The sequence below is a fragment of the Platichthys flesus genome, chromosome 7 (genome assembly GCF_949316205.1).
Source record: "Platichthys flesus chromosome 7, fPlaFle2.1, whole genome shotgun sequence".
In the NCBI taxonomy this organism is placed as follows: domain Eukaryota; kingdom Metazoa; phylum Chordata; class Actinopteri; order Pleuronectiformes; family Pleuronectidae; genus Platichthys; species Platichthys flesus.
The window spans coordinates 25,642,113-25,663,842 of NC_084951.1; the positions used below are offsets into that span (position 1 = coordinate 25,642,113).

At 48.5% G+C, this 21,730-nt stretch overlaps 1 protein-coding gene across 2 annotated transcripts; it reads left to right on the forward strand.

The window, feature by feature from the left end:
- The first annotated feature begins 957 nt into the window (after positions 1-957).
- nfatc2a (nuclear factor of activated T cells 2a) lies at positions 958-16,879 on the forward strand. Of its 2 annotated transcripts, none has more exons than XM_062392591.1 (10): positions 958-1,282; positions 1,641-2,568; positions 2,700-2,868; positions 5,030-5,232; positions 5,312-5,484; positions 6,979-7,119; positions 8,935-8,990; positions 9,144-9,276; positions 9,361-10,077; positions 15,091-16,879. In XM_062392591.1, the coding sequence occupies exons 1-10, from the start codon at positions 1,150-1,152 to the stop codon at positions 15,144-15,146; spliced, it is 2,709 nt and encodes a 902-aa protein (XP_062248575.1). In that variant the 5' UTR covers positions 958-1,149; the 3' UTR covers positions 15,147-16,879. The 2 variants fall into 2 exon arrangements, with proteins under 2 accessions (XP_062248575.1, XP_062248576.1); XM_062392592.1 differs by having other exon boundaries at positions 9,361-10,071.
- Positions 16,880-21,730: the final 4,851 nt, after the last annotated feature.

Below are 21,730 nucleotides of genomic sequence, written 5' to 3' on the forward strand. Positions count from 1 at the left end.
TAATACAAGGAGTCATTTTGGACTGAATCTCATGATTAGAGGAAAAGGATAAGATAATTTATGAATTTCTATAAAGCTTTAAATACATATTTAATGACCGACATTAGTTTAAAGACTGAGAACAAGGAGAGCAACTCATATATTCAAGATTTTTATCCTCAATTAGTTTCACAAGAGTCAACTCTGGTGCAGATTTAGTGTTTTGTGTGGTTGTCACTTACTGTCTCAGATGTTTTTTCTTGTTTGACGCGACTATAAACTTTGTGATTGTGTTTATTTATGTTTATTTGATTTGATTTAAAATGGAAAATGGACGTAAATGAACTTGCAGGAGTCCAACATATAAATGAGCCATGTGCACCATCTGCATTCCCTCTGGCCATCTGTGATTTGCTTTTCACACTCTACCAGAACACAGTAATGGGATGTAACGCTGGCTATAAGCTCCATTATGAACATGTGTGGGTTTTTGCTGACAGAGCATTTACAGTAGGCTGTCGGCCCAGTGGGTGTAAGGCTACTACAACTGGAGGGAACGCCCAAGTTATGTGTGCGCTGAGTTGTGCGTAAAGTTGGGGATTCCCTCAGCAGAACCTGTGCGTCGAGTTCTCCCAGTGCCAAAGAAGAAGAAGAGGAGGAAGAGGAGGAAGAGGAGGAAGAAGATATCCAGTCCAAGACAGGAAGAGTAAAGAGTGAATGGTAGATGTGTCAGTCCACGTTTTTCCAATCCACCATGTTTACGCACAGAGCTGAGCTGAGGCGGTTTGTGGCGACGGGCTCGTTCGGCTCCGTGCTGTGTCACTGCGACATGTCGAACACCCGGGGGCAGCACCACTCTGTCAGGAGCCTGCTCAACCCGGGGCAGATCATTCATCACCTCCATATCTGCCTTCTCCTCTTCACCGACGCATCCGCGGCACAGGCTCAGCGGTGAACTCCAACACACACGCACACACACACACACACAAAACAGAAGTGTGATCACAGTCCCGCCTTCCTCCGACAACAACCGAAACAGGAAACTTGTGCTCCACCGATGCATCACTTGACACTTGCGCAGGTTGTTCCCCCTGATCCACGTTTGCACCACCGAAGCTTCAGCCGCTGCGCCCGAACCCAGAGGAGCCGCGAGCCGAACCCGTCACCCAGATGAGCTCCTTTTACGACGAGAAGGACCTGGAGGAAGAGCTCAGTCGGGTCCACTACCCCGATGACGACCTGGAGTTCGAGTACTTGTTTGAATATGAGCCGCCCGGCAGCGACTTCGCTGGAGGAGACGCAGGTTTGTCCGAGGATTTGTGTTGAGAGGCGAACTGAGCTCAGCTGGTTGTTCGTTGTGTTGAAATCGATCCCGGTTTGTTTGTGTTGATGCACGAGAAAGACAAACAGGAAGTGAGTGTGAGCAGCTTCACGATGTGGGTCCTGACATCTGATCCCCACGCGAGGGCAAGTCCACACAAGAAGCTTTTTACATCTGAAGGGAAAAAGTTTTGAATGATTTTTAATAAAAGTACAGATGTCAGTTAGAGACGTGTATGTCAGTGTGTTTATGAATAATGTGAACAATCCATGGCTGTGACACTTATACTTTTTAAAATGTCTGTGCTAAGTTTGTATCTTTGCCCCCCCCCCCCTTACAGATGACCCCAACCTTGCATCCCACAAAGTCCTCAGCCCGGAGTCGGAGCAGGCCTTCCCCCTGGAGGAGGCCTCCCCGTACGGCATCAAGTCCTGCAGCTCCCCCTACGGCGGGCACCACACCGAGGTTCTCTCAGGTTATGACAACCAGGAGGCCAGAAACTACCTGGACAGCACCCGGCCCGCAGGCCTGGCTCTGAGCCCGCGGATCGAGATCACACCGTCCCGCGAGCACTACAGCCATGGTCGGGACTCCCTGCAGAACCAGCACCTGAACATTAGCCCCAGACCCACCCTGACCGTGCCCGGCCATGAGAACCTGGCCTACCGGGAGCCCCAGTGCCTGAGTCCCGCCAGCAGCAACTCCTCCGCCAGCTGGCACTCGGAGAACTACTCCCCCTGGACGTCCCCGTGTGTGTCCCCCGGCAGCGGCCAGAACCCCGGAGACCTCTGCCCCCGACTGCAGAACATCCACACTGGCTCCCCCCGCACCTCCCCGGGCACCTCTCCTCGCACCAGCCTGATCGAGGACGGCCTGGGAACGCGCTCGCCCTCCTCCAGACCGGGCTCCCGCTCCACCTCCCCGCAGGGCAAACGCACCTACGACATGTACAGGAACCCGGGCCTGGTCCCCGGACACCGCTCCCGCAGTCCCTCCCCCCACAGCGGCCATGAGGATCACAACATCAGTGCCCACTACACACACAGCAGCCTCGCCGATGCCATGAACGGCTTTGGCGCCGGTCAGCCCGGCCTGGTGCCCACTAAGATAGTCAAGACGTCCAACCAGGTGTACGCCCTGTACCCGGAGAACCACGTGGAAGGGAACTTCCTGGTTTCCTGCGACCAGGACCTAAAGAAACCGGCTGCAGAGCCGTTCTTCGTCATCCCCCCCATCTGGTCCAAGCCGCTGGTTTCCAGCATCTGCAGGTAAACCCATCAGGAAACCAGCGCTCACTGCTGTTTGTTCACACACACAAGATAAACTCAGATGTTTTGCTCTTAATCTTGATCAGTTTGGTTGATTTACATTCTCCTCTGGGTCTCTTCACGGTCTGTAGCATCCCTGTGGCCTCCCTCCCGCCGCTGGAGTGGCCGATGCCCCGACGCACCGACCAGTACGAGCTGCACATCGACGTGCAGCCCAAGCCGCACCACAGAGCCCACTACGAGACGGAGGGAAGCCGGGGGGCGGTGAAGGCCCCGACAGGAGGACATCCGGTTGTGCAGGTAGGACCCCGAACGTGTGTCAGTGCAGACAGGGGGGGGGGGGGGGGCGCATGTCCTCCGGTGTTTCCCCCCTGAGACGGAGACGCCTCACATGTGAGATGAGATGATATTTCATTATGCACTCAGCTGTTGTGGTTTGGTTCCCGAGTTACTTTCCCTTCTTCAAACAAACAAATCCTAAAGGACGGCACCCGACCCCGGACATGTGACGCACTGCAGCCTCCTCACAGCCCCCCGAGCTGAACTGGGGTCAGCGGGCAACACACAGGCCCTCAGATTCCTTTTTTTTTTTAATCCTGTCCTCCAGCTTAAAATAGTCGGCTGCTGTGTGCCCTGACCACACAAACACGCCTGTGTGCATGTTGTCGCTCACTTCCTCTTACACGCCGGTTTGTTGACTGTGGGTCTCGCACCAGGAAGCTGATTCACAGCCTCAGGAGACATATTGTAAAAAGTGTTAGCGCCTGCTGTTCAGATAAATGGAGATTGGTGGGGAAAGAAAACATGAGATTCAAACACAGCATGTTGAAAAGAGCCGTGACAAAGTTCTGTTGGATTACGTTCAATTTCCTCTTTTTCTTCAAAGTCGTAAAAGAAATTGAGGAAAAGGAATAAAAGCGTGAAGAATCCAGATCCAGGAACTCAGGGTGGTTTGAAAAATGTAGAAGAACTTTATCTAAACAATAATAATGCACTTTATTTATATAGCACTTTAATAAAAACAGAGTTAACAAAGTGCTTTGACAGAAACATACATTCATAACCAAACAATCAATAAATAAACATGAACCCAAGTCTTTAAAAGTGATTTAAAGACGAGGTCCCGACTCTTTGAGCCTCTTCTCCTCAGGTCGGTCGCTCCGAAGCCAAAAAGCCTTCTTCCATGTTTCAAACCACTTTGAGGTCCTGGATTCTTCACACCATTATTTCTGGACATAAGTTTTCCTCTGGTGTTTTCTCATGTCTTCCATGAGCTCCGGTGGTTTGAGGGACACCAGCCGCCGCCTCCCTCGCCCCCTCGCCTCGCTCGCCCCCTCGCCTCCTTTTCCATTTTCTGCCCGGTCCCCAGAAGGCCTCGCCCTGAGGTCAGCTCCGCCTGGGCCAATCAGATGGTCAGGCCTCAGGCTGGCCACGGCTGCACTCCTTCACCTCGTCGTTCCCTTCCTCCTCTCCTCCTCTCCTCCTCTCCTCCTCCTCCCCTCGCTCTCTATGTTTTCCCTCCCTTGCTCTCTTTTACGCGACCTCGCTCTCTCCACTTTACTTTTCCTACGCCGGTCTCTGTCATGACTCACTGCTCCTGTCGCTGCCATGGAGACTGGTCGGCCGCTCACATGCACCCCCCCCCCACCCCCCACCCCCCATTTCCCTGTGTGTGTCAGTCAGCTGCCTGGAAAAGGAACCGCCACGCTCAATGCTTCACGTGGCCATGGATTCTGTGAACATCCAGCAGCTTCACTCTGTGAAGTGTGACCGTCGCATCATCTGCTTTTTATCAGGATTAAAAGGAAGTGTGCCCCCCCCCCCCGTGATTAAACAGTGCCGCGAAACAACACATTTAAAATAAGAAACCATATTTCTCGGTGCTTAGCTCAGTAGTTAATCTGGAGTAATGTGTTTGCTTCGCCTCCCTGCCCCCACTTGTGATACAGGTTGTGCACTTCACTGTTTGCATTTAGATGCAAGTCGAGGCTTTGTGGTTTTTTGCAGGTTTCCTCAGGAGGAACTCTCAGGTTAAAGGTTTCACCTCGTTGTGTGTCTGCCTCAGCGTCTGTCTCCGGTTCACAGTTTCACCCAGCGGCTCTTTATTAGTTTCTGCATCAGGACATTAACAGAGGTGCGATGCCAATGTCAGTTTTTCAGTAAATTCTCCGAGCAGCTCAGAAACACACGGAACACGTTCTGCAGGATGTGAGCCGGCTCCTGCTCGGGGCTGCAGAGGGGAGACTCGTGCTCTTACACGTGGGTCTGACACTGATTAGCCACCTCTGGGGGAAACCACATCTGGAAATGCAAAGCTGGAACAAGAGGGAGAGTGGAGTAACACAACCAGTTTAAAGTTACACAAACATTTCTGTCACACAAAACTGTATCTGTGTAACCGAACAGCGGGAGTTTGAAAGTGAAGCCAAAGCTGATGAAGTGTATTTCTTGTGTCCCTCAGCTTCATGGCTACAGAGGGAAGGAGCCTCTCGCCCTGCAGATCTTCATCGGCACGGCGGACGACCGCATCCTCAAGCCTCACGCCTTCTACCAGGTCCACCGCATCACCGGCAAGACCGTGACCACCACCAGCTTCGAGAAGATCATCAACGGCACCAAAGTCCTGGAGATCCCCCTGGAGCCGAAGAACAGCATGAAAGCAATGTGAGGTTATCGGCATTATTTGAAGATTAATAATTGTCCGTGGCCGTCGGTGCTTATATCTTGAATTCCCTCGTGGTAGAATCGACTGTGCCGGGATCCTGAAGCTGAGGAACGCCGACATCGAGCTGAGGAAGGGCGAGACGGACGTGGGCCGGAAGAACACGCGAGTGCGCCTTGTGTTCCGTGTGCACATACCTCAGCCCGGAGGACAGCACGTCTCCCTGCAAGTGGCCTCGCATCCCATCGAGTGCTGTAAGAAACCACACAGAGAAAACACAGCGCGCCACAAGGGCCTCTTTATGAAGAGTGCTGAAGGATTCATCAAGTTAACAAAACTTAACACAAAATAAACATCGTTTAAAAAGGAGCCCGCATTCAAATGAGTGTGGAGCTGGGCTGATAGTCCAGAGTCCGGGGCACAGAGATGTCTTTATGCCTCCAGGGCGTCCGTCCAGTGGGCGGCCGCTGTGTGTACCTGTGTGTACACGGGTGCAGTAGTAAAGTGTGTGTTTGGGTACATCAGTGTGTGTGTGTGTGTACACAGAGTTATTAAAACACCTGGTGTAATCAAAACTCAAACAACAAGGCCTGTTTATCTGGCTCGGCCCGACTCCCGGGTCCAGATTCATCATATCAGCGACACGGGCAATAAGCTGCTGTCATCGTAAAAGATACGACGCAGAATCTAATCATATTTTTTATTATTGACCATCTGGTTTGTGATCACAGCAAAAAGGCCGAACTGTGCTCACGGCCCCGGTGTCGTAAAAAATGAACAGTGAAAAAGCAATCAGGCGTGAAGCTGCTCCCAGTGACACCGGTGATGGAGTGTTTGAGGAGACGCTGGTGTCGTGCTCCTCCTCCTCCTCCTCCTCCTCCTCCTCCTCCTCCTCCTGGTTTCATCCCGGACGTGTTCAAAGGTCACAGCGTTTGTTTGTCGACGCCTCAGTTCGCCTCAGCGAGCCGAGGAACAGGGAGCCGCTCTGTTCGGATCCCTGCTGCAGCCGTCGGGTTCATTCCTCTTTTAATCTGATTCTGATTCTGAAGAAATGCATTCGGCCCTGAACCACAGAGAGTTTACACTAACAAGTATTTATTATACTCGTAAATACTCTGAATGGAATTTATTTAGACCAATGTGGAGATGGAGGGTCTGATATTAGGGAGTAAAAGTTTCTGATCCTGATAATATATAATAAAATATGGGTGTTATCTTGAATTTCCCCCCATTAGGGATATAAAGTTTACCTTTATTTTGAAAATATAAAGAACAGGAGGTTGCAACACATTATTTTTGATCTTATGGATCTTTATGTAAAGTCCTGTGAGTTTGTTCAGATTTAGAGCTTCACACTAGATAGTAGTTATTATCAGGCTGTTTTGTCTGATTGCATCACAGTGTGAAGTGTGTCTCTCGTGTTGTGAGTCACTCAGTTGTGTTTCTGCTCATTAAAGCTGACAGTGAGGAGCTGGAATGACTCAGCGTCACCTTCGTGTTAAATCCGTGTCACTGGTGAGAAACCGGTTCAGTAGACTGGAGACTTTTTAAATGCAGCAGTTAACGATTGTTTTAATTATAGACTATTTAAAACTCAAAGTTATTCAGGGTACAGTGAAAACATATCGAGATCTTTTGCAGTTTTTTCATATTTTATGCAGGAAAATGAATTCATCTGTCACTGAGTCAGTTTCCTCTGCTGGTTTGTTCCCGACTCGTTGAATGAACTCCTGGTTTCCACCCTGCAGCTCAGCGCTCGGCTCACGAGCTTCCCATGGTGGAGAAGCAGGACCTGGACAGCTGCTCCGTGCTCGGCGGCCAGCAGATGATCCTCACCGGGCAGAACTTCAGCTCCGATTCCAAGGTCATCTTCACGGAGAAGACTCAGGGTGAGTGGCGGCGACACACGGCCGATTCCCTGGGAACCGAACCCATGACTCCATCTGTGAAACTCCCGCTTTGCCCGTTGCACAAGATAACGTCAGCGTCAGTGACTCGCGAGCTGCAGAGTTTCCTATTTCACCAGCTTCACTGTAAAGATGGAGCCGCCCGCGGTATTTGCATGATCCGACCGATAACAGCTGACTTCCTCCTGAACCTCCTCTTCCTCCCCGACCTGCGTGAGGAGATGTCACGGAGGCTCAGGGAGGAAGAGGAGGCTCAGTGAGGAAGAGGAGGCTCAGCTGGATTCTGTGTTGTGTGATTGATGGTTCGTTGTTTCATGTGCACGTGACTCACTCAGAAGAATTTACCTTTAGCTCTCTCGTTTCACTTCTTCTGCTCGAACTGATCAAAATGAAATGATTCAACCACGACTGGTGTGATATCGTTCTGACCTTTAACCAGATGAATGTTGAACTTCTCCAAAGAGAGAGAGAGAGAGATTCTATCAGCTGCTGTAAATCAAGTCCACGTCTGTATTCTGCACTTCTCGACCTTTGCTGCTCACACGTTCTTTAGCGATGGACGGTTATGTAAAAGGTTTTTATTTTCTACATGGTGACTCACTGACTCCACAGCCGTCTGAGAACGTGGCTCTTCTGAGAGGCCGGCGCTCCACAGGCCTCCTCCACTGAAGCTCGGACCTTCACGCCCCGGCTGCTTCTGCTTCTGCTCTGTTTTTTTTTTCTGCTCGGGGTTCCCTGCCGCAGTGTTACGACACACCAAAGTAACGGAGAGTAGGCCAGAGACGGAAAAAATAAATGTTACGAAGAGGGATTGCCATTGTTTTGGAGAGTTTCTCTGTGACACCGAGTTGTGGACGGGAGCAGCTGTGAAATCCCTCAGAATGAGACGCAGCTGCCTCTGGATCAGATCCCCTGGCTCTAGTGCTTGGACGAGGAGGGTTTGCACGGAGGAGAGGAAAAAATCCCCGGCCAAATGGAGCCCCCCCCCCCACCTCGTCCCCTTTTCCACATCCACACACAATTATCTCTGGAGGGAGAACAAAGCAGGCGGGGTATCCCTTGGAGTGGAGGCTGCAACAAAACACAAAACAAATGCCGCACACACAAACGCCAAGAAAGCAGAAGTCTGTCGCCGTGTTTTGCCGGAGAGGTGGAGAGAGTTGATCATTAGAGTGAAGTTTAGAAGCTGGCGAGATGTGTGGAATCCCCCTCTCCTCCCTCTGACTCATTGGAGCCATGTGTTTGTAATTTGCAGTTTGACAGAAGGTTTCCCACAAACACGTGTCGGGTCGTGTGCTTCGGACTCGTGGAGTTTACTCCTCACGTCCGGTTCACCCGAGTTTCACGGCTTCGTGTTCGAGGCCCTCGTCACGTCGGGGCCATCGAGGCGTTTCGGTGCTTTGTCTTCGGCCCTTGGTGGAGACAGACGAGTCGTCCACACACGTGATTAATGGACGTGTTCAGGCGCTCGCTGCCTTCAGGTGTGCTCGATGGTGAAAGAGGAAGAGATTTGAGAAGTGATAACGTGTCACAAAGAAGCTGTTCTCCGTTTGAACTCTAAAGCAAATGTCCCCGGGATGACGTAACCTTTTCTGTATTTGAAATAAACATAAATGTGCTTTTGAGAAAACAATTGAAGACGCTTCTCTGTTGATAGGGATTCAGCATTTTCCAGTTTTTGCCGGCTGCAGATTTGCAGCTTGTCTCGTACATCTTGAAACCTTCGGTCTAACTGCAGAGATCTTTACTCAGATCAGGTCCTCACTTCTCTCTCTGCTTCCTTCTGCTTCCTTCTAGATGGGCAGCAAATATGGGAAATGGAAGCAACGGTGGACAAAGATAAAAGCCAGCCGGTACGTATTCGACACCACACTGTTCCCTAAACCCTCACATGATATCTGTAACACACACACACACACACACACACACACACACACACGTGTCAGCTGTCAGGAGGTGTAGTGGCTCAGTCCAAACCTCATGGAGGTCCTGTCCCTGTCCTGCAGAGCATGCTGTTCCTGGAGCTGCCGTCCTACCGGGACACGTCCACCTGCCACCCGGTCAAAGTGAACTTCTACGTCATCAACGGCAAGAGGAAGCGCAGCCAGCCTCAGCACTTCACCTTCACTCCTCTGGCGGGTGAGGACACCTCGAGGACACACCTGTATATGAGAACTCATGAGATGTTCAGTGAGATGTTGACATGGATTTCTCTTCCTCCAGCTCCGTCCATCAAGACGGAGCCTCTGGACGAGTATGAAGTCGACCACATGGGCTTCGCCGTGCCTCAGATCCTGGGCCTGTCCCCTCACCCGTACTACCACAGCCCTCGCAGCGCCCTCCACCCGGACAACGGGCTGGTGTCCAGCCTGTCCTCCTGCCAGCGCCTCAGCTCCAGCCTCCCGAGCCAGGACGCCCGCTTCCTGCAGCAGAGCCCGGCCATCGTCTTCTCCCGCGGGGGCAAGAGTCTCAGCGGCAGCCAGACTCTCTACCAGCAGCCCGGGGGGATGATGCCCGACCCGCACCGCTCCGTCCTGGTCCACACCGGCTCCCCGGCTCAGTCTGCAGGTCCCCTCGGTGCAGGCCAGCACCCCTCCATCATCCAGTTCTCCCCCACCAACCACCACCTGCTGCGGGGGGGCGACCCTCAGCCGCTCAGCGCTCCGCAGCCCGACCCCCAGCAGATCATCTACTGCGACGGCTACTCCCCGCGGTCGGCCGGCGGCCACTCCCCCAACCCCCCCCAGGCCCAGGCCGACACCACCCACCCTCAGCACTACCCCACCGTCATCCAGCAGCAGCCGCCCTACATGCAGAAGGCCCCGCAGAAAAGTCGGGCCCCCCCCGGCGCCGGGGAGATGGAGGCCCCGGGCGACGGGCAGAGGAGGGTGACGGTGAAGGAGGAGAACCTGGACCAGGCCTACCTAGATGATGGTGAGTGTAAGTTGTTGCTTTTATTCTCTGTGTGAGTGGGATCGCTCCGGTTGTGTGTCGTGTCTCCATCGGCTGGAAAAGCAAAGTGCTGGATGTGTGTGTAGTTCCCTTCTTCTGGTGAAGAGAGACGGAGGACAGAGGTGTGACTTCTCCTGAAGAACAATTCAAGGATATTTACATCTTCTGCAGCTTCTCCTCAACGTGCTGCAGCATCAGCCACAGCCCTCACTGTGAAAACAATCGTGGCCAGGAGGTGCAGCTCTGTTCCACTCAAGGTGGAAATAACAGGGATTGTGACTCATGTGTTTATACTTGTGCTTGTCAACCTCGTTAGCCTCTGACTGAATGAATGTCAGGCCACATCCAGCAGCAGCCGGGAGGTGGAGGCTCTTCCCTGTTTCACAGTTAAAGGTCCTGAACATTATGATAAACACGCTGATGCAATGTGTTTCTTCTGCAGCCGGTGTCACTCAGGTGAGGTTTAGAGGCGGTTTGTCATCGGGGGGGGGGGGGGGGGGTGGTCGCCTGGCACCGCCGCACATCAGGAAATGATCTCTCTCGCCCCACTGGCCTTAGAGACAAGAGAGGGAGGGAGAAATAAGTGTCACTCTCCCGGACGTGTTGACACTGTTATGAAATGAAAAAACAACCTCCATGGTAACCATTGTGAACCAGTGGAACGGGCTGCCTGGGAGAGCTGGGGAAAGCCTCTTTGTTTGTTGTAGTTGGCCGGGGCTCGCTGCTTGGCCTCACGCCCCTCGGTGCTGTGGGGGGGGGGGGACCCACCGGAGGATTAGCCTTTTTTCCGACCGCGGGATCCTGCCAATCTGGCAAAAGCAAATTCCTATTTGCAGCTGCGCTCCTCCAGAAATCCATCCAGCCTGATCCCGGTGAGATAGCAGGAGGGTGGAGGGCACTCTGCAGGAAGGGGAAAGGGAATGTGTGTGTGTCTGTGTGTGTCTGTGTGTGTCTGTGTGTGTCTGTGTGTGTGTGTGTGTTTCAATGGAAAAAATTAATCTGAGAAAAAAGGCCGGCGGTGGAATTTGTGTTTGTTGGATGGAGCTTGCAGGGTTTCCCTTTGGCAGTAAACACCAACAGTTTGAGTTATGGAGCCGGAGGGACATTGGTTCGGTGTCTCGGGTTTGATCCTCCTGTTATCGAGAGGTGATGGAGGTCGGCCCGATGAAGAGCCTCTGCGTCTCTCATTCACTTCAGCAGAGCCCAAAGGAAAGAGGATCTGTGTGTCGGCCCAAAGCAAACGTCTCTTTCTCAGTCGACACGTTAATCTGCAGATTCGATGAAGCTGAATCTGTTCATGGAAACTGATGTAGTGTGTTTGCACTGGAGCCAAAAGCAATATGGACTTTGTGGGATCCAATGCAGATATTCAGGAGTAAAAACATATTTATATAAATGGCAATAATTCCCAAGATGTCATAATTAAATCTTTTAAGAGGGAGAAAAGTAATAAATAAATATTCTTAAAAGCTCATTACAGTCTTTAACCATCACTTTTATGAAGAAGATCAAAAGGGGAACTTCCTGAAATTCAAAAAACCACCTTTTTTTCAAAGATAAAAAATTCCCTGTGTGTTTGAGTGCAAAGGTGTCGAATCCCGACCACAGACGAGTCATCTGGGTTCTGACCCTCAAACATTATCACTGGTGTGTTTTCAGTCTGCACTCATCTCTGGAGCCGGGGCGAGGCCACATCCTGGTATCGGCGCAGACTTGTGGTCAGTAACCGTCACATCTGCCTGAGCCGAGTCGACCTCAGTGACGAGAGCTAAATGAAAGTTTTGTTTTGTATCGGGATCGAGAATCACTCCCACGACTGTGATCTTCAAGTTCCCATGAATCCTGCTGCTGCTTCTCGAACCTGCTTCTGTTTCCTCTGATCTGCTGAACCCGAGACTCACGCAGGGAGCTGAGGCGTCGCTTCACAGAAAGAGACTAAAACAGAAAGAAGGAGCCACTGGCACTTTCTACAAAGGCGAGAAGCGAGTGGCAGATTTAGTGGGTGTGGAATAAAGCCCGGGGGCAGCGGAGCAGGGGGAATTGTTCCAGCAGGTAGAGATCAGCGGGGCAGGAGAGATAGAGCACATAGCAACAGCCCGGTGGACTCGCATTAGTCTCAGCTCACTTCCAGGCCATTGGAACGGCCTGATCAAATACACGAGTAGGACTGATCCAGATGCTGCCGCGGCTGCTTGGAGACACTCGTCTGCTTCATTTACAGAAGACGAGCTGGTTCAGCACGTTGGACATTTGGGGTCGTAAAGGATCTAAAGACAGACGATTCTGAGACAAGGGGTCAAATCCTCAGTTTTACGTTTCCTCAGGTGCAACCAGGACTTCAATTCTATAGAGCTGCACTGAATTACACACACTCACACGTATCAGTTCATTGAGATCCATGAATTATTTCATAGGAAAACAGTAAAATTGTCTTAAAATCTTAGGTACAAACACACAAACAAAGAAAATCAACAGAGAGGTGTAATTGAAGCGTACTCATCTTGATCGCCCCCTGGTGACCGGCTGCAATATCATCACTTTGAGGGGCCGGGGCAAGGATTAAGCTAGAAAGGGTCAAACTACAAAATGAATAACTTATATCAAAGAAGTTTTTTTGTCATTTAAGGTCGTTTCCATCAAACTGATGTGAGTTCAAGTGTTCGCTAGACTCCTGACAAAACATCGGATCACACAATGTTCATCATTTATTAGTTTCTGACTGAAAAAGTAAAAAAAAAACACAAAAGTTCCAAACACATCTTTATCATATTTAACATTTAGACACGTCTGTTATCCCACATGATCTCCTTTTAATAACTCAGCTTGTAAATAATAATGTTCTATTGAATTCACTGAACCTCCTGACATGTTTTTTATGATATGATCAAACACCCAGTTGTTGAAAGCTGGAACCGTTTATTAACCGTGGCAACATTTTTTGAATATATTTTGGCACAGAGAGGATTTGGATTCATTCTAGATGTATTCACCGCTAGGGGTAGAGGGGGGGTAGAGGGGGGGGGGGGGTCGTTAATATATGAACGACCTGAACACATGGTCGCGTGTGTGACGATTGTTTTAAGACACAAAATGAGCCACACTGGGTACAGTGGTTATGTTGGTGGTTAACTGTCAGTCCAGTAACCTTCTTGTGTGTTTCTGTGTTTTGCGGCCTCATTATGATCGATTCGGTCACACACACACACACACACACACACACACACACACACACACACACACTTACACACACACCTACTCTACAAACATGCAAATGCTTGCATAGACACACACACACCTCCCCGCACTCGCAGCAGGCGACTGAGCCGCTGTACAAGGTCTCTCTCTCTCTCTCTCTCTCTCTCTCTCTCTCTCTCTCTCTCCCCCCCCCCAGTCGGTTTGTCAAACAGAGCAGCTCATTGGTGCAGAATCCCGGAGCCAGACGTTCACCTACTGAGGAGAGTAGTGTTCCCTCCGCCAGCCTCAAACAGACGCTCGGTGCCAACCCTTCATCAGCCTGAGCAAAGCCCCACTGTCTGTGTGCACCCCCCCCCCCCCCCCCCCACCCCCCACCCCCCCCCACCCCCTTGCTGTGGTGCTCCTGCTGCTCCTCTGAGCTGGTTTTATGCTCAGGGGGGAAAAAAGACCAGTAGCACCACTGGGGAGATGAAAGTTTCCTTCAGGAATGAGGTGTCAGAGGGAATTCCACTACACACTGAGGTGAACAGGGAGGCCGGTGTTGTGACGACAGCTGAGCGCCCGGGTTCTGGCTGCCGCGGCCCTCGGGTGCCGCTCGGGGCCGTAAACTGTTCCCCGTGCTGCTCGTCCACACATCTGCAAACCATCAACCTCCAGAAGCACAGACACAGACCGGTCTGTTGGCTGCCGGAGCCTCTCTGTGGGATTCTTCATTAGATTTCAAAATACTTGTGTTTGCCGTAATTAAAAAGATAATCAAAGAAATCATATTTACCGCTCCCAGTCTGAATTGTCTTGTACTTTATAAACTTGAATATCAAGTTGCCACTTCCCTTGAAGCTAAGTCAGTGGTGAGACGTGTGGGATCTGATCTGAGACCTGTGTTTTAACAGTCGCGCCCTTTTCCCTTCGCTGACACGTAAATCAAAACTCTGCACAGATCACACATGAACCGGCTCAGCCACCAAATCATTTTAATATCTCCACACTCTTTCCTCTTTCCCACATTAATCACATTCTAACATACACATTTTTTAATCTTACACTTTTCCACTGTTACCCAGAACCATGGTGACAAAATCCCAGACCCGAGGCAAAAAGCTTTTTTGGCCCCAGATTGAAATACTTATATTACTCATCAGGTCTAATGAGTTCCCTGAGGCCCAGTGGAAGAGGTGGCACCAGTCTAGAGCGTCTCCAGTGTACACAGTCCCACACAGAGGCCTCCAGGCTCCAGATAAACACCACAGCCAAACACAAGGCGGCGTGGCAAATGTCTGGAGGGACGACATGTTACACATAGCTGGCGTGCCTTCCTGCGTAATGTAGAAGGGGGGTGCACTTCCAATTATTCTATCGGCACGTACACACACAAACACAAACACACAAAGTAAACACTGGAAACCTGGAGAAAGTGAATTACTCCTCCTCAAATCCCCACGTGTGTTACTTCTTCTAAATGCACCACAAAGGGTTTTTTATTTCCCCCCCTCCCCCCCTTCTCGTCCTGACTCTATTTTTAGAAACGTGACACATGTGAAAGTTTCCATTTCAACGCTCTTCCTCTTCTGTTGGTGTGTGTGTGTGTGTGTGCACTCCTCTCGATCTGAGCGACAGGAAGTAATCACTTGTCACATGCACTTGCAAAGCTCTACCTCTAGTGGCGGGGCAGCAGTAGTGCACGTGACGCTGTTCCGGCTGCAGAATGCATGGAATCATGATTATCATCTTTAGGATTGTGATTTTTTTTTTAAAAAGGATAAACACTGATATTAATCTTTCTGTTGTTCTCTTTTTGCTTTGCAGTGAACGAGATCATAAGGAAGGACCTGACGGGGGTGCAGGCCAGAGGGCAGACATAGAGACAGAGGCCCGAGTCCAGCAGCAGGAGATGACGACAACACACACACAAACACACCCCCCCTGACACACAAACACTTAAATTAGACTCTTTCTCCCTCGTGTCTTCACCCACAGACGTGTAAACGTCAGCTCTGGGTGTTTCCTGCAGTAAACCTGAAGAATGCAGCCGGTTGCAAACCCCTCGAACGTGCCTTATTCTCTCCGTCTCCTCTCCAGGTTCCAGCTTGTTTCACCAATGAAGATAAAAAATAACAAATACAAAACTCCCCCGACCAGCAGCAGCCACACTTTGCCTCTCACTCGTGAATGAAGCTCTTGCAGCAGTTTCTCTCTATCGCACTAAAGAACTCACCCCAGATTCAACATATCAGATATTACTTCTTGTGACCAAAAGAAATCTGTAGTTCTTCTTACACAAAGTGTGTATTTGTTATTTCTCTTGTGTGTAACTTTGCAGTTTTTACCTGAAGAGCGTCTGAAGCTGATCATCTCAATCTTTAAAGTGCAGTTTCTCTGAAAGTGAGCCGCACGCTGCCTTAACCATAAAAATCTATCGTGACGCTCCCAATATGCACTGTTTTCAATGAGAGGGGCTCGATGCTATAACTTTGTTTTATATAATGTTGAGTCATGTGAATAATGTACCATTTTATATTCCTAAAATATATATTGCATTATATTCAGGTGAGATTTTTCTAAACGATTTCTACGCTCCAGTGGTTTTGTGTTTAACATCATTTCACATCTGAAGTTTGACTCCGGAAAGCTGAAGATTCAAAGGTGGTTTTCTTTCTTTTTTATTTTTAATAATCAACTTGTATTTGTCCATTTTATTCGTATTTTCTGATTTGTCATAACATCTTAACATCCAAAGCTTATACTGTGTGTGTACTGTTGTGTAAATTGTGTGTTGTGTTGGATTTGCAGTCCACCTGTAACGTCGAGCGGCCTCGTGCCGTCACATGTAAAGATTCTATTTTCTGTCGGCACAGTCTGGATTACTGATGTGCTCTGTATGAAGAGCAGCAGTTTGAAAAACATATTTTTGTAATATTTTGTTCTATTTCACTGAGTGAATTGAACCTTTAAAAAGTGCCATTTATATAATTATAAAAGAAAACAAGTGATATATGAAAAAATTAAAATATAAGACTGAATCTCAATGTTTAATATTTAGAATGGACCCTATTTGATAAGAAGATTATATTTTGTAATATTAGCAAAGCTGATATTGATCTATTGATGGTATTTCTCATTGAGCCAGTACAGCACAAGTGCATTTGACTTTTCTTGAATGTAATCCATATATATATTATTTTTGTTTTGTCCCCTTTTCTGTAAATATATGACACAAAGTGCGATTGTTAAAGTTTAAGTGGAATGTTCTGCATCTTGTATCTGTTTATAATTCAGTTATCATATCTTTCATATGTTTTATTTCAATCTTTTTGTCTGAATTTATGATCTACGTGACCCTCAACTTGTTAAAGTTTCCCATTAATAGTTTCTATTTTTTGTTGTGCATTTGTTGTTATAATTATTATTATAATTTTAAAGTCCTTAAAGAAGTCTTTGGTAATGAAAGTGTTTATTATTTTATTTTCCGTGTCGATAGCTTGTCCTGTATTTGTTTCATCTGGAGTCTAACTCGACTTTGTGCCACCTTTTGAAAAGTCTGTCTCATGCTATTTTTGTATCCTTAAAAGTAGAAATAAATAATAACCACATATGAGTCAGTTGTCCTGGTTTTTAATGAATCATCTTCAGCAGATGTGATTTTTAAATGAATCAACGACTGTAGGGGGAAGGTTCTGGTTCTGCGTCGACCCCCCCCCCCCCCCCCCCCTGCAGCCCTGAGTGGATAAACAGTATAGATAAATAAATAATGAATGAACGGATTAATAAATGAATCGAATATTGAATTTCACCAACAACACGGGTTTTGTTGGTGCCATAGAAACGTGTCTCCTCTCTCTTCGGTGGCTCCTGTGAGAGGAAAGCTCAAAATGAATGGACTCACAGCAGACAGTGACTCATCACCCCCCCCCCACCCCCACCCCACCCCCCGTCCCATCCTGAGCTGAGCCGAGCCAGGAAAAGAACCAGGCCTGGGAGACCCGACATGTTTGTTTATAATCAAAGCAGCATCAACACATTCAGGACTTGAGGTGGAACCTGTTGACACACGTGTCCTCGCAGACGGGCTCCGGCTCCGATTCGCCCTCGGACAACAAACAACAACAAACAACAACAAGCACCAGGGGCCTCGGGTTGCCATCGCGACGGCTTGTTTTGGGCTCAGTGAATGAACCCTGTGTTCAGGAAGTCTCTCGTTATGACATCACCATTGAGGACGCAGCACGTGGGCCTCACGTCCCCCCCCCCCCCGCCCCCCCCGGCCCACTCGCACAGATATGCCACGATGACTCACGCGGCCTTTAGCGCCCGATGGTGTAATGACTTCGGCCCCGAATACAGATCCACTGTGCGAGCTCCAGCAGGAATGAAATGCATGATGAGCTTGGCATTTCATTCAGCTCCCATGTTTTTGTGCTTCCTCACAAAAACAGGCTGAGCTCATCCTGACACACAAAAGGCCACGGAGCGTGTGCAGAGGCCCGAGTGCCGCTAACACTCTGATCTAACACCCCACATGAGGATCTGAATCAGAAACAAGGACAGTGTGTTCAGGACCACTTCTTTCTGTAGCTGCACTCCTGACTCTGCAGAGACTCGATGCTAGAAGAGGTCAAATATAAGAGGCGGTGACCGGGTCGGATGCAGCAGCAGCAGAATGATCTGTTTGTGTGGAAGAGAAGTGACGTTGTGCGTTTGTAGAAACTCAACTTTGTTTCTCTCGGAGACGTGAGTCAGTTTCCTTGTTTCCTGCGACTCAGGTGAACGAGACAAATCAGGAAATTAGTGAAAACTAAAAGTTTGTTGTTCACTTTGTGGAGATGAGAACTTTAAGCAGAGATACAATGAGGTCAGACTTGTGGGCTGTGGCTCATGGGGTAGAGCGGGTCGTCCACTCACCAGAGGGTCACCGGGTTAATGCCCGTCCTTCTATCATACTTCAACTGTTGCTTTCTTTAACTGCTCTTTACTAAAATAAATAAAAGTATTATTTGCACTCTCAATCCATTTTTGCACTACTCTCATTCTTGTACCTTATGAATGAATACTTTGTCATACTGTGTACCATGTTTTGAGTATGTTTAGTATGTGTGTACTTGTACATGTTCTGTCTACTCCAGAGATCAGAGAGAAACTTAATTTCAATCCTGTGTCATGGCAGAATGTACAATAAGCACAATATAAATACACAGCATTTACCTTTTAATAATCCTGAAGGAAGTTCTTGCTCCAAGTTTACAGCATCAAACAATTTATAATAAATTTGAAAATATAAAGTGTAAACAGAGGAATGTAGAACCTTTTAGAAATATCAATAGAAATGAGAATAAAATAAAAAGTTACATGAGACCAACATTAAACAAAGTGACATTAACGATTAAAGGAGTAAGATGAGATATTTAAAGATTATCTTGGATGTTGCACATGAGGAATCACCTCAGAGGAGAATGCACGATCGCCCAGTACAACCAGTACAACCAGTTTATTCCCTGCTGCACGTTCATTCCCTGTGTTACAGTGACAACTAGTGCGAGCGAGAGGAAAGTGAGACTCTCCGCTCGTGTCCTGCAGAGGGAGACAAGAACACGTGGGAGGGATTCACTCGAGAGACACAAGTGCTCCCTCTGCAGAGTGAACACTTCAACACACACTCCTTCACAACTGCTTCAGCTTCTCACCGACAAAAACACACAGCTGCCGGCTTTGTTATTCTCACATTTCAATAAACATCACTTAAACCATCTCCTCAGCTGAAGAGTGGCTTTCCAATGGGAGTCAGCGCAGAGTGAGTTCTGGAAGAAGAAGAGACGTTGAGTGATTAGTTTAGAAAGTCTTTCTCACAGGCTCAGGTTGTTTAGGATCAGGAAGAAACATGAACATTAATCGAAGAGCAAAACCTAGAGGCTCTTCTATGGATCGGTATTCAAGTTGAATGAGTTATAGTTTGAATATTTTTATTTGTTTTACTTCCTGTCTTTGTCCAGTTCCCCTCCTCTTTGATTGCCCCCCATATTATATATGTTAAGATCAATATTAATCAATACAACTTTAGCTCTATGAATAAAAAAGTCTTACTCAGCATCACGAAAAGCTTCATCATCAACTCCCTGTCACAATAAAGGCCTCAGTTCTCCTGCAACATGTAAACAAGGTTCCTCAGTATGTTCCTCAGTGTGAGGAACAAACCCAGGTTCCTCAATATGTTCCTCAGTGTGAAGAACAAACCAAGGTTCCTCAGTATGTTCCTCCGTGTGAAGAACAAACCCAGGTTCCTCAGTATGTTCCTCAGTGTGAGGAACAAACCCAGGTTCCTCAGTATGTTCCTCAGTGTGAGGAACAAACCCAGGTTCCTCAGTATGTTCCTCAGTGTGAAGAACAAACCCAGATTCCTCAGTATGTTCCTCACTGTGAAGAACAAACCCAGGTTCCTCAGTATGTTCCTCAGTGTGAGGAGCAAACCCAGGTTCCTCAGTATGTTCCTCAGTGTGAAGAACAAACCCAGGTTCCTCAGTATGTTCCTCACTGTGAAGAACAAACCCAGGTTCCTCAGTATGTTCCTCAGTGTGAAGAACAAACCCAGGTTCCTCAGAATGTTCCTCACTGTGAAGAACAAACCCAGGTTCCTCAGTATGTTCCTCAGTGTGAGGAGCAAACCCAGGTTCCTCAGTATGTTCCTCAGTGTGAGGAACAAACCCAGGTTCCTCAGTATGTTCCTCAGTGTGAGGAACAAACCCAGGTTCCTCAATATGTTCCTCAGTGTGAAGAACAAACCAAGGTTCCTCAGTATGTTCCTCCGTGTGAAGAACAAACCCAGGTTCCTCAGTATGTTCCTCAGTGTGAGGAACAAACCCAGGTTCCTCAGTATGTTCCTCAGTGTGAGGAACAAACCCAGGTTCCTCAGTATGTTCCTCAGTGTGAAGAACAAACCCAGATTCCTCAGTATGTTCCTCACTGTGAAGAACAAACCCAGGTTCCTCAGTATGTTCCTCAGTGTGAGGAGCAAACCCAGGTTCCTCAGTATGTTCCTCAGTGTGAAGAACAAACCCAGGTTCCTCAGTATGTTCCTCACTGTGAAGAACAAACCCAGGTTCCTCAGTATGTTCCTCAGTGTGAAGAACAAACCCAGGTTCCTCAGAATGTTCCTCACTGTGAAGAACAAACCCAGGTTCCTCAGTATGTTCCTCAGTGTGAGGAGCAAACCCAGGTTCCTCAGTATGTTCCTCAGTGTGAGGAACAAACCCAGGTTCCTCAATATGTTCCTCAGTGTGAGGAACAAACCCAGGTTCCTCAGTATGTTCCTCAGTGTGAAGAACAAACCCAGGTTCCTCAGTATGTTCCTCAGTGTGAAGAACAAACCCAGGTTCCTCAGTATGTTCCTCCGTGTGAAGAACAAACCCAGGTTCCTCAGTATGTTCCTCACTGTGAAGAACAAACCCAGGTTCCTCAGTATGTTTCTCAGTGTGAAGAACAAACCCAGGTTCCTCAGTATGTTCCTCAGTGTGAGGAGCAAACCCAGGTTCCTCAGTGTGTTCCTCACTGTGAAGAACAAACCCAGGTTCCTCAGTATGTTCCTCACTGTGAAGAACAAACCCAGGTTCCTCAGTATGTTCCTCAGTGTGAAGAACAAACCCAGGTTCCTCAGTATGTTCCTCACTGTGAAGAACAAACCCAGGTTCCTCAGTATGTTCCTCACTGTGAGGAACAAACCCAGGTTCCTGAGTATGTTCCTCAGTGTGAAGAACAAACCCGGGTTCCTCAGTATGTTCCTCAGTGTGAAGAACAAACCCAGGTTCCTCAGTATGTTCCTCAGTGTGAAGAACAAACCCAGGTTCCTCAGTATGTTCCTCACTATGAAGAACAAACCCAGGTTACTCAGTATGTTCCTCACTGTGAAGAACAAACCCAGGTTCCTCAGTATGTTCCTCAGTGTGAGGAACAAACCCAGGTTCCTCAGTATGTTCCTCACTGTGAGGAACAAACCCAGGTTCCTCAGTATGTTCCTCACTGTGAAGAACAAACCCAGGTTCCTCAGTATGTTCCTCACTGTGAGGAACAAACCCAGGTTCCTGAGTATGTTCCTCAGTGTGAAGAACAAACCCGGGTTCCTCAGTATGTTCCTCAGTGTGAAGAACAAACCCAGGTTCCTCAGTATGTTCCTCAGTGTGAAGAACAAACCCAGGTTCCTCAGTATGTTCCTCACTGTGAAGAACAAACCCAGGTTCCTCAGTATGTTCCTCAGTGTGAGGAACAAACCCAGGTTCCTCAGAATGTTCCTCACTGTGAAGAACAAACCCAGGTTCCTCAGTATGTTCCTCAGTGTGAAGAACAAACCCAGGTTCCTCAGTATGTTCCTCACTGTGAAGAACAAACCCAGGTTCCTCAGTATGTTCCTCAGTGTGAGGAGCAAACCCAGGTTCCTCAGTATGTTCCTCAGTGTGAGGAGCAA

Coding starts and splice junctions, on each gene's coding strand:
- nfatc2a (XM_062392591.1), top strand. CDS start 1,150: ATGAGCTCCTTTTACGACGAGAAGGACCTGGAGGAAGAGCTCAGTCGG. Junction 1,283..1,640: donor CTTCGCTGGAGGAGACGCAG/GTTTGTCCGAGG, acceptor CCCCCCTTACAG/ATGACCCCAACCTTGCATCC. Junction 5,485..6,978: donor CTCGCATCCCATCGAGTGCT/GTAAGAAACCAC, acceptor TCCACCCTGCAG/CTCAGCGCTCGGCTCACGAG.